The 26,422-nt window shown below is 47.9% G+C and overlaps 1 protein-coding gene across 4 annotated transcripts in view; it reads left to right on the top strand.

The window, feature by feature from the left end:
- Positions 1-26,422, top strand: part of PIKFYVE (phosphoinositide kinase, FYVE-type zinc finger containing) — a 201,609-nt gene that overhangs the window by 132,765 nt on the left and 42,422 nt on the right. For 3 of the 4 annotated variants that reach the window (XM_066577221.1, XM_066577220.1, XM_066577223.1), the window contains 6 exons: positions 7,486-7,629; positions 11,847-11,967; positions 12,250-12,345; positions 13,879-13,962; positions 18,479-18,579; positions 22,081-22,245. In XM_066577221.1, the coding sequence (XP_066433318.1) occupies positions 7,486-7,629; positions 11,847-11,967; positions 12,250-12,345; positions 13,879-13,962; positions 18,479-18,579; positions 22,081-22,245 (711 nt within the window). The remainder of the gene's footprint in view (positions 1-7,485; positions 7,630-11,846; positions 11,968-12,249; positions 12,346-13,878; positions 13,963-18,478; positions 18,580-22,080; positions 22,246-26,422) is intronic. The other variant, XM_066577222.1, reaches the window with a different exon arrangement.

The following is a 26,422-nucleotide window of genomic DNA, read 5'->3' as shown; positions in this document are numbered from 1 at the left end:
TTGCAGGTAAGGCCCGTCTGGGATTGGTGATGTATATTAGTAAATCATCTGCGAACAGGGCAGTCTTGTGCTCCTGCCTGGCTTTTGTATATCCTTTAATCTCCTTACTTTCCCTCAGCGCGTTAGCCAGCGACTCCATTACCAGGATGTATAGTGTCGGTGACAGCGGGCAGCCCTGTCGTGTTCCACTTTTTAGGGTTATTGGTGCGGAGAGCTTCCCATTGACCCGTATCTGAGCTGTGGGGTTGTTATAAAGTGCCATTATCCAGCCAATCGTCCTATTGCCTAATCCTATTTTTTTTTAATGTAGCCTCTAGGAACCTCCAGTTTACGCGATCTAAAGCTTTTTCGGCATCAGCCGACAGCAGACATAGTGGGCTTTTTTTCCTCTCGTGCTCTCTATCAGGGAAATGGTCCGGATTGTATTATCCCTGGCTTCGCGTCCCGCCACAAACCCCACTTGATCTCTGTGGATGAGCCCAGGGACAAGGGGACGGAGGCGGGAGGCTAGTGTTTTAGCAAATATTTTAGTGTCGACGTTTAGCTGGGATATTGGCCTGTAGTTGCTACATGACTTGGGGTCTCTGCCCGGTTTTGGGATTACTGCTTGCAGGGCTTGGGATGGGAATGGGCAATTTCCAGATACCGCGTTAAAGGCTCTACTTAACATAGGGGTCATATCTTATAGAACCTGGGCGTGAAGCCATCTGGTCCCGGGCTTTTTCCAATCTTTAAGCTTTTAATTTCATCTATTATCTCTTGGTCTAAAATGTCGTCTTCCAGCTGTTGCGCGTTTTCCGTCGGGATCTCCGTCGGGGCATATTTTTGTAGATATTGATCTATCGCCGTTATTTCCTCTACCCCCTCTATGTTATATAGCTCCCCATAGAATTCCCTGAAACATTCCAGGATGTCTTTCGTGGCATGTACTTTGCTTTTGTCAGCTTTGCTCCGTGCAAAGATGTATGACTGGTTCTCCCGAGGGTTTAATGCTTTCGCCAACCAGGAGCTGCATTTGTTTCCGAATTCGTAGTACCCCCTTTTTATTCTGTCTCTTATGTGTAGGTATTTTTGGTCCATGATCCCAAGTATTTGTTGGCGTAGAGCCGAGATCTCCGCCTTTAGTGCCGGGGAAGCGCTAGCCTTATTGGCCAGCTCCATTTTTTTCTAGTCTAGATATCAGGTCAGCTAACTTTGCTACTCTATCCCGTTCTTGTCCCATGGGATATGAAGACTCCTCTTAAGACACATTTTAGGGCTTCCCATTGGATAGTCGGTGAAGTAGTGTCTGTCCTGTGGGTCTCCACAAATGTTCCTATTGTCCGCCTTATCTCCTCTAAGCAGCAAGCGTCGCCCAGGAGATTGTCATTAAATCTCCAACTGTTTAGGCCTCTTGTTGTCTCCCCCCCCGCATAGGGCCCCATAGACAGGTGCGTGGTCCGACCAGAGGAAGTTTCCTATTGAGCATCTGGGGCTCCAGTCTAGAAGACTATGTGATACAAATATGTAGTCCAATCGTCCATAATTGTTATGGGCCATGGAGTGGTGACTATAGTCCTTGGTCTCTGGATGGAGTGTTCTCCAGAGATCGACGAGCTTCAGTTCAGATAGTTTTCTCCGCAATCTATGTAGGGCCGTATGGGATAGACTGGACTTACCCGTTGAGGCATCGAGAGTGGGGTCCAGGGCCACGTTGAGGTCCCCGCCTAGTACAATGTGTGAGCCTTCCGCGAACCCTGTCAGTTCTCGTAGCATCCGGCAGGCGTAGGCGACCTGACCTGTGTTGGGGAGATAAACGTTAGCGGTTGTGATTATGCGATTTCCCAGGTCTATTTTAAGAAAAAGGTATCTGCCCTCCGTGTCCACCATGGAGGCTAGGACTCTGTGGGGGAGGCTCTTGTGTATTGCAATGGAAGTTCCGCAGACTTTCTTGTCCGGGTGTGTGCTATGGTACCACTTTGTGTAGTATCTGTTGTTGCCCTTAGGGATGTGGTCTTTCTTATAGTGTGTTTCCTGGAACATGGCTATTGCAATCTTTTTTTTGTGTAAATGTGCAAGTATTTGGCCCCTTTTGGCCGGTATGTTCAGACCTCTGGTGTTGTAAGTGCAGAATGATATATTAGTCATGATCGTTTACTGGTGTGCGTGGCGGCATCTTAGAGTACCACAGCTCCCGGAACCAAGATTGGGGTGAGGGGAATAGATTTAAGGACGCTTGAGAGGGAGGAGGATGGGGGGAGGAGGGATAGGGTGACAGAGAGTAGACCGTCTGTCGACTAGGAAGTATATTCCCAGTTCAACTGGTGGGTAACCAACCTACGGTCAGTTGTAGACGACACTGTTGTGTCGTCCCCCCGAGTAGGTGGAGATGTCGCAGGTGCCAGAGCATCTCGGGGCTCCCTCCGCCCCAACCGGCATAACATTCAATCAGTAAACGAGTTATATTACCAGGCAGGCACATTAGTGACATTTGTAACATTAGGATCATATGCGTTTGGCGATCAGTCAGCTCAGGAAAACTTCATCCATCTGGTCAAGTGCCAGGTAGATTTAGAGCTTTAGCCTCTACTGTTCAAAAACTTTTATCTTTAATCAGGACCATGCAGGGTCTAACCGCTCGTACTAAGGCATCTTATCTATAAAGGGCTCCTTCGGGCGCTTCGGCCTGCCCAGGTGGTCTTAGTCAGGCAGTCTGGGTGGTGTGCATTCAGCGAGGCGGTCTGTTGGCGCGGCCGCGAGCTTTCGGCCCCGGTGAGTCCGCCTCGTGCCAGGTTTCTCTGGGATCGGGGGTGGGTAGGGATGGCAAATGCGGCCAGTCTGGTAATGCCACCTTTGGTAGTTCCAGGATGTCCAGGAATCTAGAGAGATGGGCAGGGGATCTAAAAGTCCCTGTCCTGCCGTTTTTCGTGGCCGTAAGCTGAAAAGGGTACCCTCCAGCGATACAAGATTTTGTTGGATTTCAGGACTTCCAGAAAGGGCCTTACTGCTCTGCGCAGTTGCAAGGTGCGCCTCGCCAAGTCTGAGAATATTGCGATGGGGGTGCCGTTATGGGTTAAAGTGTCCCGTTCTCTGGCGCTTTTCAGAATTGCCTCTTTCTCTTTGAAATAATGTATGCGACAGACAACATCTCGTGGCCTTTTAGGGTCTTCTGGTCTGGGCCCCAGGGTTCTATGTATGCAATCTATTAAGACCGGTTGGTCCGCAGTGCGATTTCAATAGTGAGCTAAAGAAGTTACGAGCCCATTCCTCCAGTTGGGAGGGCTCCGCTTCCTCTGATAGTCCCCTTAGCCGTAAGTTATTGCGCCTGTGGCGATTCTCGAGGTCGTCGATGTGTGCTAGGATGTCTGTTATTTGTTGGGCTTGTGCGTTTATTACTTGGCTATGATCGTCGAGTGTAGTAAGGACTTTTTCCTGGGTCTCTTCCACCGTGTCTAGTCGATGGCCTACGTGTTTAAGCTCTTGTTGTAGAAGGGATAATGCTTCTTTATGTGAGGCTTCCAACCTCTGAAAGTCCCGTTTTGTTGGGAGAGACCTGAAGTGCTCCTTCCAATCCCACTCGTCATCTGTAGAATAGCTGTCTGGGGAGGCTGCATCGGGGCGGGGGTGGCTCTGCGCGTTCTTTGTGGCAGGCCGCTGCCTCTGTCTGAACTAGTCGGTGCACCTCCTGCGCAGCGTGCTTGGTGTGGTGTCCGGTTTCCACCAGGAACCCCCCCCCTCAGGCCATGTATGGGGAGAGCCCCTGGTGTACTCGGGACTCCCACTACCTGCAGAGCATATGGCTTGCCCCCCTGTGTTTTGTGGGGGCGCGGGCTCCTTTCTGGGATAGCCTGCTGTCTTGTGCTGGGCCTCTTTTGACTGGGGGGGTGGCATAGCTGTTCCCTTTGTCACCTCTGTCTGGGGGTTGGGGCCTCCACCGATCCCACCACTGCTGGATCCCCTTTTGGGGTTTATGTTGTACTTATCTGTCCCTGGTGGTTCTAGTGGTGTCGGCATCCTCGGCTCCTCCACTCCGTTCTCCCCTCCGCTGGATCCACTCCTCCTCTTCTGCCGCGGGCGCACATGGTCTGGCGCCATTTTGGAGGTGGCTGCCGGGGGCCCGCGGCCGCCGCTCCCGACCCCGCCGGGCTCTCTCCTGGGGGCTTCGCTGCGCTCCTCTGCCTCTGGCAGCGCCGGCGCTCTCGCATCCTCTGCGCCGCTCGTTTCCCTGCCGGCCCCGCTTGTTTCTCTCTGCCGCTGGCTCATGTGGTTCAGCGCCATCTTGGAGGTGGCTGGCTCGGGTCCGCGGCCGCCGCTCCCGCCGCCTCTGGGGTGGTTGCTGTGTTCCGCTGCCGCCGGTGGTGCTGGTACGGTCGGCGCTCCCGCCTCCTCCGCGCCGTTCGTCTTGTCCGCTGCTCCGCTCGCCTCCTTCTGCCGCGGGCACATGTGGTCCGGCGCCATCTTGGAGGCGGCCGCCGCGGGACCGCGGCCTCCGAAGAACTTTTCTATAGACTGCGGCTCGTCGTCCGCCGCCTCCTGTGCCCTTGCTGTGGTCTTCCTCTTCCCCATGGTCCTGCTGTCTCGTCTTTCCTGGCGCTGTTGGCCCGGTAGGTGCTTTTAGCCGATCAGTGTGTCGGGAGCCCCGATGGAGTGTGTCTTACTCCGGCATCGGCTAGGCTCCGCCCCTCAAAGTGAATCTTAATTGTCGGTGTATTGGGCAGCTTTCACCCATTTGTGGCGGGTACTGAGCGCACTCGGCAGAGACAGATATGGGCTATCGGTCACTTGCTTGCACATGCGATATCTGTGTGCGGTCGCCGTGTTCCCCCTCCCATGTCCTGAAAAACACACTTGTGAATATAAAGAATTATCAGGGTATCCCATCTCTGGAGTCCTGTGTGTTCGCAATCACAGATCAATGCCCTCCGCCACAAGATGTTTATTTCCAAAATGCTCCGTTCCCCGGATATCGCAGCTATTGATTCCTCTGGTTGTTTACTGCTTGTTGCCAGGGAAACAGACCGCCCCTTCTATAGAATTAGCAGAGGCGGCGGCGCTTGTGCACTTCACTCACCTACATCTGATGGCCGGGATCTCGGGAGCGCATGCGCAGTAGCTTTCAGCCCGACCACCGCTGTGTTCGGCTGTCTCTTTCCACAGAAAAGGTGGTCTGTTTCCTTGGGAACGAACAGTAAACACCCAGAGGAATCAATATCTGGAGAACGGAGCATTGTGGAATGACAGGATATTGCTGCGGCCACCTTAATGCACCCGAGTTAGCCGGTGATCTCCTTCAGAGGAGTACCCAGCACCAGCCGCTGTGGGGTAACTCACAATCCTCATGCCTCCAGGTGGCAGTGTAATGCTTCATGTCATATCTTGCCTTGGGCAGGGAAGCAATTGCTGCCCACATTTGTAATTAGGGTTGTCAGAGGGTCATTACTGATCTGCATTGTAACGATCACTACTTGCCGGAATAACCCCTCCAGTCAGAAGGATCTTCGCAGATATCTGCTAGAGGACACTAATGAGGTGGCAGATCAGTGTCGGACTCCGCAGGAGGAACGTCCTGAAGGCCACTTCTGTTCCTTCTTCAGGGGTGACATGTCCTGTGACAGGCGTCTGACATGTCCTGGTTCCCTGTCGCTCCTCACCTCATAAGTGGATGTACAATTAGAGCTTTTGTGAATACTTGACACTGTACTGCTAAATGTGCAGACAGACCTTGTGGAAAGTTGCGTGGTGCGAGATGTGCGATTCTGAGGGCTCTGGCAGAAATGTCTTTTTGCTTTAGTTTGTAGTGAGGAGACGTGATATTGCCATCAGGCTTTGCTATCTTAAAGGAACATTAACCCCTTAGTGACGTGGCCTATGTTTGAGCCAAGGACAGAGATTTTTTTGGATGGATTTTTTTTATTTCCTTGATAGCATTTGCCACGCAGGATAAAAAGTTTGTTCAACTTCTTGCACGAGTTGCGGCAGTTCCAAACATGGTTTAATTTAAAGGAAAGAATTAAACTGAGTGGAAAGTACTTAAAATAGTGTGTGCATTTTTATGTCCCTGTAGGAGACTTGAACCTGCAATACCACGATCGCACTGATAATACACTGCAGCACTTCTGTACTGCGTCGCTAATTATAGCGATCGTAGGCCATTGCAGACCTGCTAACTATTGTCTGGTAACCCATCAGCCCTCTGCAATTCACAGATGCCGCTCAACATAAACAGGGGGAGAAACACGTAAAAACTAGTTGATCTGGATTACGGTTTTCTCCAGCAGGTTTCGGGGTATTTTGTAGCTTCCGAATTGTACAGTGTGCACACATCGTCGAGCAAATTAGACATAAGCGATCAGCCTCATATCCAAAATGGCTCTCTGCCCAGAAACAGCCAGACAGGGCCTTTTATTGTAAAGACACACAATGGGCGTGCAACAGGTTACATCAGTAACATATATGATTCTCATTTGTCGGATCATATAGAATCTCCTGCCTCTCTGCCCACCCTTCTCCAAGTGTTGATGTGGCGTGGACTATGTCCTAGCAGAAGTCACCTCCGTGTAGTGATGAATCATTGTTTAAATAGCTTCAGGATGGGAGGGGTGGAGAGGTCTCTGTGTTATTTAGTATTGGACAAGTATATACATATAACACTATGGCCCTTAACTCTTAGAGGCTTCTTGTGCAATTTCTATGTACTTAGCTAACATTACATCACACATCCATTGTCTAGCAAATACCATGATTAGATTGTGTGTGTCCTTTAAACTCCACAGAGCTAAGAGTCATTACAACAGCAAAATACATTTGGGTTATACAAATCGATAGACATTTTATACTAATTAATTATCATGTCTACTACATAGTCACCCCACCCAAAATCCGATTATATGTAAAATAGCATTTGTTGGAATTAAAGAGAATCTGTCACGTCCTGTAGATGCCGTACACGAAGGTCAGGTGCCCATGGGACAGGAGCATGGAGTCTTGGAGTGTACTTACCCGGCTCCCTGTTCCCTCGATGTTGGCGTTCAGTCGTGAGCATAGCTCATTTCTTCAGTCGGTGTATGTAGAGGGAATGGGGGGCCAGGTAAGTATAAGAAGCACCCCCCCAGACTAATAAAACTTTTATGGTGTTTATGGGGTGTTACCGGTTCCCTTTTAGTCACTTTTGGAATCGCCTCTTCGTATGTCGCAGGCAGTGTTGTATGTCCGCCTCATGCAGCAGGTAAGGGGGCTTAGGTGATGTTCACAAGACACAAGTGGGGTCCTCACACCGGCTCTCAGTACAAAGAATAGGTAAGCTGTAATGGCGTTATTATATGGCACAGGAGGAGACGGACAGACAGGCATTCGGGTATTTGGTTGAAGTTCTCCTTAAAGAAGTAAAAATGAATGTCCGTTACTGAGTAATGCCGCAGTTTTCGGATAATACTCACTAATGGCGGCCTGCGTGCTGCTGTGATGATGGGTCACGTATAGAGATGATCGTTTTATTCTTTGTTGCAGAGGATCGATTCATGACCACCTTGTCTCAGAGCTCCACTGGCTCCACCCATCTGCAGATCCCAAGCCCCCCGGAGCTGGGTGCCGACCAAGTGTTTACTGCCGCTCCAACCACCGTGGAGATGGACACCGCCAGCAGCTGTGAAGGTAGGTCTGCAGTCCCAGGTCTTCCATTACTGCTAACGCTGTACGAGACGTGGGTCTTCAGGTAAGTACGGAAGACTGTGGATGTTATCACAAGTGCCTGGTGGCGCCATCCGTGGCCCTATTATACCGTCTGCAAGTCAGATGTCATCCCGTTAGTCTGATCTGTGAGAAGTCATTGTAGTCAGCAGCTGCTGACCAGGCTGCCGGTGAGCCTAACCTCATTACTGACTGTACGGACACCACAGTACAAGTTAAGGCATCATCGCGTTCCTGACGCCATAAGGGGCCTTTCACACGGGCGGAATATTTATGCAGCTCTATGTTGCAGGCTATGGAGCCAAATCTGCTGCAGTAGGTTAACCCTTCCCTGGTTAACCCTTCCCTGTAGACATTTCTACATGAGAGCTTATTTTTGCAGGATGAGTTGTATCTTTCAGTGGTACCATTTAGCCTGCCATATAATGTACTGGAAGAACAGGGTGAAAAGAGGGAGTAAACACAATTGTACTATTTTTTTTTCTTTAGGGGGGGTTATGGTGCAGTAAGAAGGACACGTCTTTATTCTGTGGGTCAGTACGATTGCAGTGATACCAAATTTGCATACCGTATATACCGGCGTATAAGACGACTTTTGAACCCCAAAAAATCTGCTCTGCAGTCGGCGGTCGTCTTATGCGCCGGTAATACAAAAAAAAAAAAGTGTAAAAAAAAAAAATTTATTACTCACCTCCCACGGCGTTCTGTCGCGCTCCGGCAGGATGTCGCTCGCTCCGGCAGGCTGTCGCTCGCTCCTCGTCCCCGGCGCAGCATAGCTTTCTGAATGCGGGGCTTGAAATCCCCGCTTCCAGAAAGCTAATACACACGCCGGCAGCCATGACAGCATTGAATGGCTGTGATTGGCTAAAGCACACGTGGCTTCAGCCAATCACACTATTCAATGACATCATTGAATGGCTGTGATTGGCTGAAGGCGCACGTGTTAGCAATCACACCCATTCAATGATGTCATTGAATAGTGTGATTGGCTGAAGCCACGTGTGCTTTAGCCAATCACAGCCATTCAATGATGTCATGGCTGCCGGCGTGTGTATTAGCTTTCTGGAAGCGGGGATTTCAAGCCCCGCATTCAGAAAGCTATGCTGCGCCGCGGACGAGGAGCGAGCGACATCCTGCCGGAGCGCGACAGAACGCCGTGGGAGGTGAGTAATGAATTTATTTTTTTTTCTCCACTGTATACCGGCGTATAAGGTGACAGTTGGGGGGTCGTCTTATACGCCCCGTCGCCTTATACGCCAGTATATACGGTAGTTTATTTCATATAGTTTTAATACCTAGGAATTTTTTTATTGCTTTTTTTTCCACATAACTTTATTTTATGTTTGTCGATGGCGCTGTGCGAGGGTTCGTTTTTTGGGAGGCGACCAGTAGTTTGTATTCTTACCATTCTGGGGTACATATGACTTTTTGATCGCTTTTTATTTGATTTTCCTAATGGAGATGAAGCGATTAAGAAAAAAAATACATAATGGCAAAATTGCGCTTTTTTTTGAGTTAATCACATGGGATTAACAATGGGATATTTTAGTAAACTGGACCTTCACAAATGTAGCGATACCAATTTTTTAGAAATTGTGTGGGGTTTTTTTTGCGTGTTTTTTTTAAATTAATCTTTTATCTTTTTTGTTTTACTTCGCTTTACTTTCAGTTTTCTTATTAGTCCCCTTGGGGGACATGAACCTATGGTTGTTTGCTTACACAATATAATGCAATCACAGAAAATGTCCGTTACTTACTGACTGAGGAGTGCATATAGATGCATCCTCCTCTCACCATGCAGGTAGCTGACTACCAAATGGAGGAGCCAATAACACCTGTGCAAGACACCGATAAGACAACCACTCACACTGCCTCCTGATAATGAGGGGGGTGGATGCTTGGTGTACACTCCCACACATAGTGGATACAGGGTGCCAGACCATTCTGATATATGTAGTTCACCATGCAGACAAGCAACCTATTAATGACGCCATGATAATTCGGCGGGTTGCCCTGCATTTCCTTCAGTGAACCACAGTACCAGTAAGTAACGGCCATTTTCTGTGATTGTTTTTAATTTTTTATTTCCCCTTCTGTGATGCACAATATAATGCAATACTATGGTATTGCAATGTGCAGTATATCAGGCTGCCTACGGATGATGCGCCACAGGGACATCTTTAGTTGGCAAACGATCACAGCAGCATGGAGGCATTCAGAAGCCCCCAGGCAACCATGACACCTGAGTGGCAACCCCGCAGTTTTATGAAGGGGGAGGCTTTTGGGACTAAAAACCTGATTGGGCCATTTTAAATGTTAGTTAAAACTGATGAGGTTTCTTAACCCTTTAAATACCGCTGTTAATTATCTTCAATCCCAGCTGTTGCGGGTGGTAAGCCGGCTGTCAGCTAGTACCGCCTCCAGAGCCCGCTCGATACACTGCCTGTGCTGTGGACGGCTATTTACGTCCTAACTGCACGGGGTAAGTCGTATCATGAAGAGGTTGAGCTGCGTCTTTAGATACGTCTTAGGCGCACGTGTGAAAGGTACCTAGTAGGCGCAGAGATCTGGAGGTGTAATACGGTGATGGATCCTGCCTCCCTATAATCTGTCCTCTGCATTATATCCGTTAGATTGATTGGTTCTGCGGCGTAATAAACGTTTTTTCACGGCTGTGAGGGGGATGGAAATCGTATTTAGCGAAGGGTTTCTGACACCTTTCCATAGCTTATACGGCATGTTGTGCTTGATATCTGTATCTGGCACGGAGAGCAGCCTCGCTGAATACCAAGTTGTAGCTCTGTGGTGTGCCGGCGTCCTGCGCCGGAGGAGTGCCGAGCCGCAAGATGCCTCTCAGCTCTGACTTGTTAGTCACGGACATAACTTGTGCTGGGGGGTATCCGAGCTGATAAATAATGCATGACTGTGCATCTCCTGCCAGTACTGATAGCGCTGTTAGTAATTAACCCCAGAGCAGTCACATAAAGACTGGAAAAGCCCGAAAATGTTGTGCTCTTTATGAATGTATCTGGTGCAGAACTCGGTAGTCGCCTGCAGTCCATGCTCCCCTCTTTGTAATCTATGAGGAGCCGCTACATCTGTGTGCTCCCGCGGCGGCACGTGTTCATTCTCCTGTCTGTGGCTGTATGACATCTTGTATTATGCGGGTCGCATACACTGCAAAATATACTAAAATGCTTGCTTCCCCGCTGCCGCAACTTCACAGTCTTCTGTTTACTCCAACAGCAGCAGTCACATGGGCTGTTTACCCATGTGACTGTCGCAGCCAGTAGAAGGCCCGCTAGCGATGTCATCAGTGACGACCTATAAATCTGTCAGAGACTTTTGTATTAGAAGTCCAAGTGACAGGTTTACAGGAGGTCACAGGATGTTCCAACTCGGGGATGTCACCTGTCAAATGCCATGACACCAGATTGCCAAACTTGTGGTCCGGCACACAGTGAGTATATTGAGTTTATATAGTGTTGGGCGCATGGGGCCCAAACTAATATTAAAAAAATTAACTTGGATAGCATGACAGTAACATAGCATGTAAGGCCGAAAAATACATATGTCCATCCAGTTCAGCGTATTATTGCCCAAAGTTGACAACTCCCTTTAAATTTTCTGTTTAAAAAAAAGTTTAGATGCCACGTACTAAATATGCAACAACCAGAGAGCAAGTAAGGTATGAAGAAAAGTTCCTGTTACCCTCCTGTGCTACAGGGGGCATCACAGATTGTCCTCTGCTGCCTGCTCCTCCCCTGATGACCCCCTTACCTTTACTGCTGTCACTTCAGTGTGTGAAGAACAAATTCCGTATTCCCAACCCCACTTCAAACGGTTGTAGCTCCACTTCTATCATTGCTAGAATCTTGGCTTCAAAATGACATAACAACCTGTTGGTAGCTCTGATGGCGTGGGAGCTCCAGCCGTCTTACATAGAACAAGCCCTGTTCATCCAAAGCTGTAATGTGCTTTTCCCTTTAGAGACATCAGAGTTCAAGGAAATCTGTAGGGGTTCCAGACAGACTGTACTTTGTGGGATTCTCTACAAATTCTCTGTGTGACACTGCTATATCTGCACACTGTTATCGCTGTTGTGGACGCTACAAGTGTTAGATTTATAGCATACGAGCTGGAATTATAATTGGAGGACACTTACCTTGTTCATCTTCTAGATGTCTTCGATGGCCATTTGTTGGGCTCCACGGACAGTCAGGTCAAGGAGAAATCCACCATGAAAGCAATATTTGCAAACCTGCTTCCTGGAAACAGTTATAACCCAATTCCGCTCCCATTGTAAGTATGTACGCTGGCTAGGGGTTAAGAGAGAATAGTCAATCAGTCTGCTGCTAGTGCCGCCTGCAGCCCTAAAAAAGGGAACGGAAGCAAACTGAAAGAAGCCCTCTTTTGTGGGGAAACCCAAACAATAAATTCAGTTTTTCTGCTCCAAAAGTGGAACACAGACTAACTGTCCCCGAAGCCCCGATGCAGATGTGACGGCAGCCGTACAGATCACCTGTTTGTACAAAACTTGTAAAACTTTTAACATGCACTATGTAACTTCTTGTCTTCCTGCAGCGATCCGGATAAGCACTATCTGATGTACGAGCACGAGCGAGTGCCCATAGCCGTCTGCGAGAAGGAGCCCAGCTCTATCATAGCGTTTGCTCTCAGGTATCTGAATTTGGGGTTTTATTACCGCTGTCTATTATCACATATTGTACACATTCATAGGGGGTTTCCTTGCCCACACATTCCTAGCACATCACTCTGTTACTTTCAGCATCCTTGTTAATGTTACCTTGGTTCGTTTCTTTCAGTCTGAGACTCCTGGCCTCTTTTTGCTCAGATGGTCATGTGATGTCATTCTGACAGCTCAGATCTACTTGGAGGTTATGGATTCATGTTCTAGTCCGTTTATGATTCTATGTAATGCTATAACCTGAATCTACCACATAAACTGCTTAGAGGGCGCACACACGTCTGTCACAGTTACTGATGATGATAACATAGGTATAATAGAGGAGATCACAACTCATCCACCCAACTGTATGCTTATGGGCTGTAGCTAGGTGAGTGCAGAAGGTAATGATAATTAAACTGTTCCCCTAGCAGGCAGAAAGGGTACAGCCTCTAGCTTATTTTATGCTGATGCATCATGGGAGAGATGTGAAACGTAAAGTAAAGAAATCTTAGCCTCAAGACTGCAGCTGATAAGCCTCAGATATGGGGCTGCACTGCATGGAAGTGTGATCGAAAATCAGGAGAGGGGGGGGAGGACCCTGGATGGAAAAATATAATTTAGTTGGTGTGCCCCCTTAAAACTTTGGATAGCCACATTTAAGCGCCATGTGTGAACAGCTGGGACAGCAAGTAACCTGGAGCGACACTCTTAACCACCTGAGAGATCTTTTTATAACAATTCATGAAATGCTGAGAAAAGCAGCTTCAGAGTAGTTCTTAATAAATCCGCATGTTAGGAGAACTGGTGAGTCCTGTCTGATAAGACCGTGGGTCCTGCAGACCTCTGTGTGAACATTTCTCGAATAGCTGTTGAAAACCCATTTTCTGCTGCAGATGTGTAGAATATGTAACTAAAGGACTAGCCTTCTTATCAAGGGTCTATTTTGTGTAACTGTTGAACTTTTTTTTGCTGGCATCCACTCAGTAGCAAATGAACTACAGTCCGTTTACGGTGAGTGAATGCCCTGCTGTGGTCCCAGTGATTGTTGATGAATCAGGTGACCACTGCAGCCAATGAGAGGCTACAGCATGACCACTAGTTCTCCTGGCATCAGTGCTTACATATTGAGTGCCATGATGCCAGGAGAATGAGCAATAACGCTGCAGCGGCCCCCTGATTTACTGCTACATCTATCACAACAATCATTGGGACCACAGCGGGGCTGCAGCACGGGATCCCAGCATCTACTTAGGGGCAAGTATAGTTCACTTTATTATGTCAATACTGGGGTTCCTATTGAAGCTGGGGTCTCTAGTGTAGAGTCTGCTGTTATGTTTGTCATTAATTGCTAGTAAACGCAGATGAAAGCACCCACAGCTCATCATGATGTACATCTACTACAATGTGTGCTCGCGTTCAGCGCTGTAAGCAGACGGATGCATAATTGATGGCAGGATGGAGGCGATTTCCTTATAATGGGATATTAATTCCTGACACATTTCTCCTTTCTGCTCCATTTAAAGCTGTAAAGAATACAGAAACGCGCTGGATGACTTGTCTAAGGCTTCTCCGAAGATCTGCCCAGATGAAGGCGCTCTGCCTTGCAGGTACGTTCAGCATCTCCGCTGCTTCTACTTTATACGTGATGAGTTTGTTTTACCTTCTGATGCTTCAGAGCGCCATAAATGAAAGGATGCGATGATGAGCCGCCCGGCGGTGCCGTGATTGCCGAGTCAGCACAAAGTTGCATCCGTGCTCCCTGTGGAGCCAATTATTACTTGTCGTCGCTGACCTAGAACTGCATTGCTCTTTTTTTAAATTTGACATCTTACTTAAGAATTGCCACTCTGGAGGCGAGTGCACTGCCGATAGGAAGATTGGCTCCGAAGAAATCGATTTACATATCCGTGTAGGGAAATAGAAGCCGCAATCGCCTCCGAGACCGGAAGATTCACCTCCCGGCTTGCAGGGATGACGGATCACATCACTCACAGAGAGAAGAACATTTGAAGATTAGAATTTTATTATTGACTCTTCCTGCCCGGCCGGCAGATGGATTCGCCAGTCGTCTCGCAGCGCCTGCATGCCGATGCTTCCAGCGCTGTCTTGAATGAATGGACTAGGCTGTGTTTACATGGCGAGACGCACAAAGCGTGCATGGAAATAGAAACTGTTATTTCCAAGAGATGTATTACACTAGGAGGTAGAAAACGGCAGAATCTCCTATTTTACTAGACTTCGGCAGAAAACTCGCCCATTTAGAAAAAAAAAAATGCATATAAATGGGATTTTCATTCAACGCAATTTTTTAAATTTTTACTATTTGGGATTTTCAAGCACGTGAAACTGGTATATTTCAATGCACTTTTCTAACAAAGGGCAGCCCACTCGCAGGCAAACTTCCATGTTCACGCGGTCTGAGTTTTTTGGGGCGGTATCGTGCTCGCCCGTATAAATACAGCCTCAAGGTGGTAAACGCAGAAGATCTAAAAACTACCCACAATGCACAAGAAGATTCCATCTGATTATCTTTATGCCATGATTGTACTGTAAACGGTGCTGCATTTGACCCCTCCTCACCACCCCGAACTGCCCCTGGTGCAAAAGAAGGCGTGGCCTACTGCAAGTCATGTCTGAGTACACAAAAGGTTTTGGCCACCTCGGTGTTACAGTTAAGCAAAGGGCTTTTCACATGAATTTAAGTTGCTTGCAAATGTACTTTCATTGGATCCTCTGTCCCATTCAGCTGGATTCATGAAGCCGCTACTTACTGGCCCCGCCTCCTCTTCTTGCCCTGAGATCTCACATGTGACCAGTAATCTCACTCGGCCGCCTACACTACACCTGCACGACCTACTGGTGCACAGTGCGTTGTAAAGAAAGCCGAGTGAAGTGAACCCCCCACCCCCAGCATAAAGGAGTTGTCCCATTTGTAGCTATTTTACTGTAGAGCAGCAAAAAAAGTCTCACCTGGTCTTATCCACCTCAGCTTGCAGCATATATTTCCCATGTAGGAGTATACTCACATACTTCATTAACCACTCGATCCGGTGGTATTTATACGTAAAGCAGAATCAAACAGGTGGGAACCTGAAGTAAATAAAAACTCCTTTTATTGTAATCCGTGCATGTAAAAATCCCAGGTCCAGAGGACTCGCTTCAGCTCCTCATGAGCCGTGATCACCTCTTACAAATAACATTGCTAGCCTATTTAAATAGTGAAACTAATTAAAACAACACCTGATTTTGTTTCTTCTTTCAAAACACCTCTCACCCTGTTCCCTAAGGGTGTAAGTTATTTTGTTTGAAAAATCACTTAAAGGGGTTGTCTCGCGGCAGCAAGTGGGTCTATACACTTCTGTATGGCCATATTAATGCACTTTGTAATGTACATCGTGCATTAAATATGAGCCATACAGAAGTTATTCCACTTACCTGCTCCGTTGCTAGTGTCCTCGTCTCCATGGTTCCGTCTAAATTCGCTGGCAGCTTGCTTTTTTAGACTTTTTTCAGTCCGGTCTTCTCCTTTCAGCACGAGCCGCTGCAGTGTGCTCCCCGCTACAGCTCTTCTGCGCATGCGCAGACGAGCTGTCACTGCTCGGGAGCGCGCTGGAGCGGCCATTCTGTACCATCCTCTGTTAGAGGAAGGTGCAGAGCTGCCGAGCTGTCCGGAGAAGCCGCCCAGCTGTCCTGCCGTCCTGCTGCCCAGGTAAGTGATGGGCCGGGGGGGGCTGCCGCTGTGATGGGGGGGCTGCCGCTGCGCCGGGGGGGGGGGGGGGGGCTGCGCCGGAGGGGGCTGTCGCTGCGATGGGGGGGCTGTCGCTGCGATGGGGGGGCTGTCGCTGCGATGGGGGGGCTGTCGCTGCGATGGGGGGGCTGCCGCTGCGATGGGGGGGCTGCCGCTGCGATGGGGGGGCTGCCGCTGCGATGGGGGGGCTGCCGCTGCGATAGGGGGGGGGGGGGCTGCTGCTGCGATAGGGGGGGGGGGGCTGCGTCGGTTACCTGCTGCCTGGCGGTGGGTGACTGGTCGGCCGTGTTCACTCCAGGGGTCCGGTCGGCTGCTGCGGGGCGTCTGGTTGTCAGGGAGACACAGCTGGTAGCGTCTCGGGAGCACGCACGTCGGGCTACAGCAAGCGATAGGAAAAGAGCCGGCGGCCATCTTGGGAAAATTTTTATAAGTTGCTGGAACGGTAAGTACAAACCAGCTAGAAAAGTCATTTACAGGGGGGCTTAGTAATGTATGCTTAATTAGGGGGATTGGGCAAAAAAAAAAATCCACTCCTGCCTCGACATCTCCTTTAATCACAATTTTCTGGATACACATAATGCACAATCTGTTAGAAAAGAGTTCTAGCCCAAAACACGTCTATCAAAAAGATTATACTAGTATAGAACATTTGTCTTTATACAGCAGTGGGGGATGGATTCCATATTATTCAATAGCATACTTGTTATAAACGGCAATGAATTATTATTACCTGCCATTCCAGCGAATACTTATCTTAAATAGCCAAAACATGAGTTTTTGTCTGTATTCTAAAGTTAGACCCAAAGACTTCATTTCAATGCAAAATTTAGCAATATATAAAACTCATTTGATAATATATAATCTATATATTATCAAATGAGTTTTATATTGATGAATAATTAATTGCCGTTTATAACAAGTATGCTATTGAATAATATGGAATCCATCCACCACTGCTGTATAAAGACAAATGTTCTATACTAGTATAATCTTTTTGATAGACGTGTTTTGGGCTAGAACTCTTTTCTAACAGATTGTGCATTATGTGTATCCATAAAATTATGATTAAGTGATTTTTCAAACAAAATGACTTCCACCCTTAGGGAACGGGGTGAGAGGTGTTTCGAAAGAAGAAACAAAGGGTTAATAATCAGGTGTTGTTTTTAATTAGTTTCACTATTTAAATAGGCTAGCAATGTTATTTGTAAGAGGTGATCAAGGCTCATGAGGAGCTGAAACGAGTCCTCTGGACCTGGGATTTTTACATGCACAGATTACAATAAAAGGAGTTTTTATTCACGGCACTTCAAGTTCCCACCTGTTTGATTCTGCTTTACGTATTTTACTGTAGGAAGCAGACAGCTCCGTGCATTGTTCAGTGGCCCAAGTTGGTACTGCAGGCTGAGTTACATTCACTTTAATAGGACTCAGCCTGCAGTACCAACCCAGGCCACAGGACGGTGTATAGAGCTGTCTGCTTCCTGCAGCAATGCAGCTAAAAGTGGGGCAACCCTTTTAAGTTTAACGCTAAAAGGTGCAGGATGCGGTGTACTCTACAATGTAACTTCCCACAGACGTACAGTGTTGTGCCGCATCGCGGTTTGTAAGTCTCCTGGTGTGCTCTCTGTGAATAATGCATGCAGCAAAATACTGATGGGTGACTGTGGCTTCTGTAGGTCAGCACTCTGCATTCTGTGGCTCCTCTAGGTCGGCGCTCTGCATTCTGTGGCTCCTCTGGGTCGGCGCTCTGCATTCTGTGGCCCCTCTGGGTCGGCGCTCTGCATTCTGTGGCCCCTCTGGGTCGGCGCTCTGCATTCTGTGGCCCCTCTGGGTCGGCGCTCTGCATTCTGTGGCCCCTCTGGGTCGGCGCTCTGCATTCTGTGGCCCCTCTGGGTCGGCGCTCTGCATTCTGTGGCTCCTCTGGGTCGGCGCTCTGCATTCTGTGGCTCCTCTGGGTCGGCGCTCTGCATTCTGTGGCTCCTCTGGGTCGGCGCTCTGCATTCTGTGGCTCCTCTAGGTCGGCGCTCTGCATTCTGTGGCTCCTCTGGGTCGGCGCTCTGCATTCTGTGGCCCCTCTGGGTCGGCGCTCTGCATTCTGTGGCCCCTCTGGGTCGGCGCTCTGCATTCTGTGGCTCCTCTGGGTCGGCGCTCTGCATCCTGTGGCTCCTCTGGGTCGGCGCTCTGCATCCTGTGGCTCCTCTGGGTCGGCGCTCTGCATCCTGTGGCTCCTCTGGGTCGGCGCTCTGCATCCTGTGGCTCCTCTGGGTCGGCGCTCTGCATTCTGTGTCTCCTCACCATTTGGGAAACTACAGGTTGTTGTTTGGCAGCAGTAAAATGTTGACTTCAGCTTTAGTTTTGCTCTTTTCTTTTTGTAGCATGATGGAAAACAGGACGAAAACCAGCAGCCCTTCCAGAGTGCAAGAAAATAGCTTGTCTCAGGCTAACCGAACTGCAGAAGCAGAACCTCCGAGTGCCGGTATGTGGGTGAACGGTGACTTTCCTGTTTCCATATATATGTTCTTATTAATGATTAGTTATGTTACAATTGGTGCTTTTTTTATGCTGCTTTATCTGCAATGATAAAAGATGAAGAACCGGAGGACCATAGTATAAGTTTGTCTGCATCCAATAGATGCAAACTTTCCATCTGTGGAGAGGTGAGGAGAAGGAGACAGCAGGAGAAGATGCTGTACGAGCAGACACACAACACTACTGTGTGAGAGATAAAGATAGGGGAGCAGAATATACTCTTCTCTGTGTGTACATTGTATGGAAGACATAGGAGATCCTGCTCTCCTTCTCTGCGTGTATACGGTGTAGTAAGAGATGGGGGAGTAGGATCTCCTCTTCTGTGTATGTATGGAAGAGATAGGAGAGCAGGATCTCCTCTTCACTGTGTGCGCGCACGGTGTAGGAAGAGATGGGGGAGCAGGATCTCCTCTTCTGTGTATGTATGGAAGAGATGGGGGAGCAGGATCTCCTCTTCACTGTGTGCGTGCACGGTGTAGGAAGAGATGGGGGAGTAGGATCTCCTCTTCTGTGTATGTATGGAAGAGATAGGAGAGCAGGATCTCCTCTTCACTGTGTGCGCGCACGGTGTAGGAAGAGATGGGGGAGTAGGATCTCCTCTTCTGTGTATGTATGGAAGAGATAGGAGAGCAGGATCTCCTCTTCACTGTGTGCGCGCACGGTGTAGGAAGAGATGGGGGAGTAGGATCTCCTCTTCACTGTGTGCGCGCACGGTGTAGGAAGAGATGGGGGAGCAGGATCTCCCCCTCACTGTGTGCGCGCACGGTGTAGGAAGAGATGGGGGAGCAGGATCTCCTCTTCTGTGTATGTACAGTGTAGGAAGAGATAGGAGAGCAGCATCTCCTCTTCACTGTGTGTGTATAGAAGAGATAGAAGAGTAGGATCTCCTCTTATCCATGTGTGGAAGCGATAGGAGAGCAAGATCTCCTATTCTCTGCGTGTGCATAGTGTGTGGAAGGGATAGCAGGAGCAGGATCTCCTCTTCTCCATGTGTGTGCACAATGTATGGAAGATATAGGGGAGCAGGGTCTCCTCTTCTCTTCTACCTGTGTACAAGGGGACGACATAACAGTCTTTGCCCCTTCAGAACTTACGTTAATGGTGCTGTTTAAAAATGGAGCCTGCAAGGTGAGAGGAGGTACTGCTGGAACGTATACATCTACGGGTCCAGTGTACGGGTTATCTAGGCGTAGACTCTTCTCTAGAAATCAATCAAAATGTAAAGGAATAAAAGCATCTGCACTAACCTGTTCATCACTCAGCTGTCGACCCAAAGCCACAGCACCAGCTGTCCTGATCTTTGTGGATGGCTACCATCTGACCGCTGTGGCCTCTGATTCGCTGCATCTACTAGCATCCCTGCTGAGGTGCCGGAAGCCATAATGCCTGGAGACCAGCTGTGGATTCTCATTGGCTGCAACCGTCAGGTGCTAGCTGTTATAAACAAGGACCGGGAGGACCACATCCGCACCACTCGCCCCCTTTATGCTTTGTCATTAATGGCAATGCTTGGGGGTGCATGACGAACCACAAGGCTGGAAGAGACAACTCTGCCCAATGGATTAATTTACACAATTGTCCATAAAATTGCCCCTGTGAATGCACTTTAAGGGCTGCATTACATAGGACAACTCTTATCCAATAGAGCAAATGTAAGCGACCAGTGTAAACATGGCCGCCAGCCGGGTGACGAGCGAGAATTTGTTCACTAGTCCCTTTGTTTCAGCTCATCTCAAAATAGTTGCTGGTTAATTAGCGTCTGATGTAAGCGGGTAGTCTTTGCCGTTCAATGACCATCCAACAACTCCGCAGGGAAGTGTGCATTTGGCCTGCATCTCCCACTGAACGCTGACTGGCTCCCGCCTTCTTTGAACATTTTTCCTTCCCACTAAAGTGAGTTGTCCAGGGTTAGGAAAACATGGCTGCTTTCTTCCAAACACAGCGCCACGCTTGTCCATGTGTTGTGTCTGGTATTGCAGCTCAACTCCAATTTACTTCAATGAAGCTGAATTGTAATACCACACACAACCTACGGACAAGGGTGCTGCTGTGCTTAGAAGAAAGCAGCCATGTTTTTCTAACCCTGAACAATCCCTTTTAACCCCTTAATGCTACAGGATGTGCAGTTACCTCCTGCCGGTTCTAGGTAGCTACATTCCCTACAATGTGGGGGCCGGCTGTTTCTTGCAGTTGACACCCATCCGCAACCGGTCCAGTAAGCAGCACCGCTGATCGGAGCTGTCAACTTTTTAATCCTGTAATCAATATTCCGGTGTTACATCACAATGCAGGAGCAATCTAGTTTACAATAATTAATTCTAAAAAGAGAAATAAGAGGTAATAGAAGTTTTTTCACAAACCCGTTTGCTGTATTTATAATAAAAAAATCTAAATAAAACAAAAAGAAAAAATAATTGGTATCGCTGCGTCCATAAAAGCTCAATCTTTCAGAGTAATGCGTTATTTACCCCGCAAGGTGAACATCGTCAGAAGCGAAACTGTGCTTTTTTTGGGGGGGGGGTCACCCTGTCTCCTAGAAAAAATGTAATAAAAAAAACAATCAAAAAGTTGTATCTACTCCAAAATGTCCTGCAAGAAACGAGCCCTCGCACTCCACTTAGAATTTTTTTTTAAAAGTTTTTTAGTATATTATATAGTACATTATATTGGACTGTTAAATACAACTAGTCCCACAAACCGACAAGCCCTCAGACAGCTACGTCAGTGGTTAAATAAAAGTTATGATTTTTTTTTTTTTTTTTTTTAAAAGGGAGGAAAAAACGAAAATGGGGAGAAAAAAGGACCTCGTCCTTGAGGGGTTAACATGCAAGTGCTCCCCGACTGAGCAGTCCCTGCTGGTCTTCGGAAGACCACTCAATGCTACGGTCTCTGGCTGGCTTTGTTCTTCAAAGTTGTACATGTAGCTGTGGTCTGTCACTGCTTGAGCTGTCAGTGGAACACTTGGTGAGTGCGCAATCATAGGCACTCGCTTGTATTTACGTGTGACCAGGGGACTCGGCAACCCATGAGCGTGTTGGGTAAGGGGTCGAAACTTCAAATCCACCCCCACCGAGGAACCGCGCGCCCCGTAACTAGTCGACGAGCAAGATTTCTTACTACAATTTGTTCAGTTCTCGCAAAATTTAGGAAGTGAACACTTGCACTCATAGCCCATTGTACGCTTCAGAAACTGTTGACTGCAGTTGTCCCGTTACCATAGCCGCTCTACGCCAGGAAGCATCCTATTGACCATTGTGCAGAGATGAATGTACAGAGGCAGGAGACATGACCCATCACCCACTGTCCGCCATTTCTAGTATTGGTATTCCCTTCACGGGGCGTCCGCCTGTTATAAGGGCTCAGTGGGCCACCTCTGATCACATAGTTGAAGCGTCCGTTATACAATTTTTGGTCATCACTATTGGAAACGTTATCACTTTTGTTTCAGGTAAAAAGGCTTCGGGGGTCTTGTCATTTTTTCGTGGGGCAGGTGGGAAGAGCCCAGACTTATCAGCACAGAGGAAGGAAACCCTACGAGGCGCTGACAGTGCCTATTACCAAGTGGGGCAGATGGGCAGAGAAGGTGCAGAAAACCAGGGAGCCGAAAACCAAGGTACTAGTGAGCTCCCTCTAAGATGAGCCGGGCGCCCCCTGTGCTTTTGCTTTACACACTGCAGTCTTTCTCTTGTTCCAGTCTGTGCGCTGGTCCTTCATGCCATCTGAGGGTCTACAGATGGAAGTTCACAACCAATTACTTTCTAGTTGCGCCCAAATCTTCTGCTATGATTTCACCTCCCTTGTTGCACTAGAAGAGTAATCGTCTTGTAGCAGCGTCTTACTGCTTGTGGCGGTGGAAGGATTCCGTCTTGTCAAAGGATGGATTCTGGTAGTTTGGAATTTATGTCACTTGTAAAGAGATTCGGTGCAGAACTGTCGCCAGAAGTGTGTATTAACCCCTTAAAGGGGTTGTCCCGCGAAAGCAAGTGGGGTTATACACTTCTGTATGGCCATATTAATGCACTTTGTAATGTACATTGTGCATTAATTATGAGCCATACAGAAGTTATTCACTTACCTGTTCCGTTGCTGGCGTCCTCGTCTCCATGGTGCCGTCTAATTTCAGCGTCTAATCGCCCGATTAGACGCACTTGCGCAGTCCGGTCTTCTCCCTGGTGAATGGGGCCGCTCGTGCCGGAGAGCTGGTCCTCGTAGCTCCGCCCCGTCACGTGTGCCGATTCCAGCCAATCAGGAGGCTGGAATCGGCAATGGACCACACAGAGCCCACGGTGCACCATGGGAGAAGACCCGCGGTGCATCGTTGGCGAAGATCCCGGCGGCCATCTTAGTAAGGTAAGGAAGAAGTCGCCGCAGCGCGGGGATTCGGGTAAGTACTAAACGGTTTTTTTTTAAACACATGCATTGGGTTTGTCTCGCGCCGAACGGGGGGCCTATTGAATAAAAAAAAAAAACCCGTTTCGGCGCGGGACAACCCCTTTAATGACATAACTAAATTTAGCCTAAAGAGCCAGTAAATCCTTTCTGCTTTTGTGTTCCATCAGTCCGTCCGTCCGTCCGTCTAGCTGTATGACAGCTTTTGTTTTGTGGGACAAGTTCTAGTTTTATGGGAACCAATTTCAGGTACATAAAATTAAAGTTAATACATTTTTTTTTCTTGGGTTGGGTGGCAATGGAAAAAGAGCAATTCCAGCATTTGTATTTTGCAATCACAGTGCGGTATACATATTGTTACCTTTATTCTGCGAGTCATCACATTTATGACAACACCAAATTTATAGAGGTTTTAGTATTTTGTACGACTTTTGCACAATATAAAAACATTTTGCAACCAGTTTTATTTTTCCGTCAGCAGAGCTGTATGAGGGCTTGTTTTTTGTGGGACATCTTGTAGTTTTTATTAGTACCATTTTAAGGTATATGCAGTTTTTGAAAATGTATTTCTTCCCGCTTTGGGAAAGCAGGATGAACAGGAAACTGCTTGTTTTTCATAGTATGGGTTGTTATGGATATCAATACCAATTTTTTTTCTTCAATATTTAAAGCCTTATATAAGGGAAAATAGTGTTTTTTTGTTTTAATTTCTGTAAAATTGTAGATGCCAAAGTCAGCAATGACTGCAGCATCTGTGCTGTTAAACTGTGTAGAGGAGTAATTAGATAGATAAGTCTTAATTTCAGTCCTTTTCTGGGGAAAAAAACTTATATGACAGTCTGAGAGCAAATAAGCTCTAATTGATTTAGGGAAGGGGGTGATATGAAGAAAAATGAATGCTGCCCCTTCTCCTAGGACTGTGAGTTACACATATCTTCCCTGCTGCCCACTTGTTTCCCCCAACCTCCCCATCTGCTCTGCACACACTGACCTAGATGACCGCTGTACATTCAGTATTTCTGACTCCGGTTCTATAAGGGCTACTGACATGCTTGTGGTGTCATTTTAAAGCCACAATTTTAGCTCCATAGGGCCCTTCATCTAGTGTCACCCTCTGGTGGCTCTTGGCCTCCATTCATCTCCAGCAATCCTTACCTTGCCAACGAGCGCTACCCACTGCAACAAATGTCGCCGGTCATCGACTCAGTTTCCTTAATTAGATCTAGAACTCCCTATCCTCCTCCCTCGGGGACCAGTCAACTCCTATCGCTCACACGGGATCCACTGTTCAGACTCTGTGCTCTCAATGGAGTGCATGGCACCCCCTTACTTTTTTTTTTTTTTTTTTTGAAGGTTGTCACGTTCATGCCTAGCGTGTTTTCTTCTCGGGTCAGGCACAGGACCTCCTGGCCCCTGTCAACCTCGAATAAACCAAAACGGCTACAAGGGGGGAAGAATCTCCACCTCTCATCCATGCCTCAGTGGGATGGACCACTTCCCCAGATGCCTATACACCCATGCTCAGTAAAATACAATGGCCATAAATACCATTGCCTTTAACCCTTTGCAATCCAATTTTGGATTTAGGGTTTTCCTAGGGGAGCTTTCTCTTTCTGCCATTATACAATGGCACCATCTGCTGGCTAGAGCCAGTACTGCGGTATGGGACACGCTGGAGAGGCCCCCCGACAACAGAGCGGCCAGTAATATACAGTATGTATACCCTGCCGGATGTCTTCCGACATCAGAGCTGTACAGCTTTCAATCAGAATGTCTTTAGACATCAGACAGTGGATTGGAATGGGTTTATACACCTCAGAAAGAAGGAATGAACTACTATGGGACTGAATGTGATTACCAGGAGCCATCCTTCCATTCACCATAGGTCAAAGACTGATATTGCTGCTCAACTTGGTAATTGATGACTTCAGCACACTTTTCACCTGTACTATTGCCAGCGTTCGCAGTGTGGTAGGTGTCAATGCCCTACATCTCTCCGCTCTTAGGGGTAGAATATAAACTCGGCACAATATTTGACATTGGGTACATTTAGTCATGTCTACTGCCTTTGTACCAACGGGCAAAGCATGGGGCATGCTGTTTTATAACTTATCCGGGATGACTAGCCCTTCATGTACGGATACCAACTCATCACTTGGTGTCTCCCCTTGCAATCACTAGTTTATTCCGGACAGGGCACGCTCATTGGATGCCCTCTTCCCTTGAAATCCAACCCTTTAAAAAAAATAATTATGCGGCATACAAGTCTTTGACATCAATTCGTCACTCAACCTGATCCTTCCCCTAATACCTCACTTTCCTCTATAAGGGGCCGTACCACATGGATAGGACAGACATTGGAACATCTTCAATCTCGTCGTTCTTCGGCGCAGTTTGGTCTACAAGGGATCCATTGCTGCTCGACGATGTTTTCGGTCATTTTCTTCTTTCGTTTCGGGCCTGAGCCCACAAGAACCTTCTCTTGGGATCATCCTTTCAGTTCTTCTTGGTAGCCTTCTGTCCTTTAGGCGCCCGACCTGCTTACTTCATTTTCTGCCCTAGGCTACTGAAAGCAGACTGCGGCAACTGCATACCTAGCCAACCGGGCATACACAAAAATAATAAGAGAACGCCTTGCTATGACCAGCGTACTGTGCCAAGCGAAGTACCACGTTACAACTCTCATGACCTTCAACATCCGAGTGCCGACAGCCCAAGGGCCAACGGCAACTACCTGGGGCAGTTACATACCGCAGAACACAATGCTTTCTGCTTTTGCCCTTTTTACCTGTTTTTAAACCCTTTTGAGGATCAAATCTGTAACTTCAACTCCTGCAGTAATCAGTTGACCTTGACAAGCCGGCCTCCCTGTACCTACCGCCTTATTTGTTTATATCTATATTCAGCATGGCGGACCAGTTAACAGTCAAGGGCATCACCTCCCCACCCCCCTTGTTTTACTCTCTACCACCCTACTAAACTTGCATGTGTTTTTTTTTTCCCACAACTGGCCGCTTACTTTGTCTTCCGAGTCACAGGAACGCTTTTCATGCTTCCGTATCTCTAACTCCTACAGCAGATATTACTTGGCAGACACCAGTGCACCTAACACATACACCTACTGGGCACAACTGGCTGACCACACCACCTCTTCACACCCCCTTAGGTACTTCTCTAGAATGTCCCAATGTCACGGATGAGAAACTTGCCTAAAGTCTCTCTCTTCGTGTTTGGGGGACAGCACCCCCCCAGTTGGTTATTCTTTGCTAGCACGGGTGTTTGCTTACAAAATGACTGGGAATCTGGCCTGGCTTTTTGCCTAGAAGTATTTATCTAGTTCCATAAATGTGCCCCACAGGGCTGACATCCACTTCGTTACTTATTAGAAGACCAGTTGCAGG

The sequence above is a fragment of the Eleutherodactylus coqui genome, chromosome 8 (assembly GCF_035609145.1).
Source record: "Eleutherodactylus coqui strain aEleCoq1 chromosome 8, aEleCoq1.hap1, whole genome shotgun sequence".
In the NCBI taxonomy this organism is placed as follows: Eukaryota; Metazoa; Chordata; class Amphibia; order Anura; family Eleutherodactylidae; genus Eleutherodactylus; species Eleutherodactylus coqui.
This window is presented reverse-complemented; position numbering and strand designations above follow the sequence as displayed.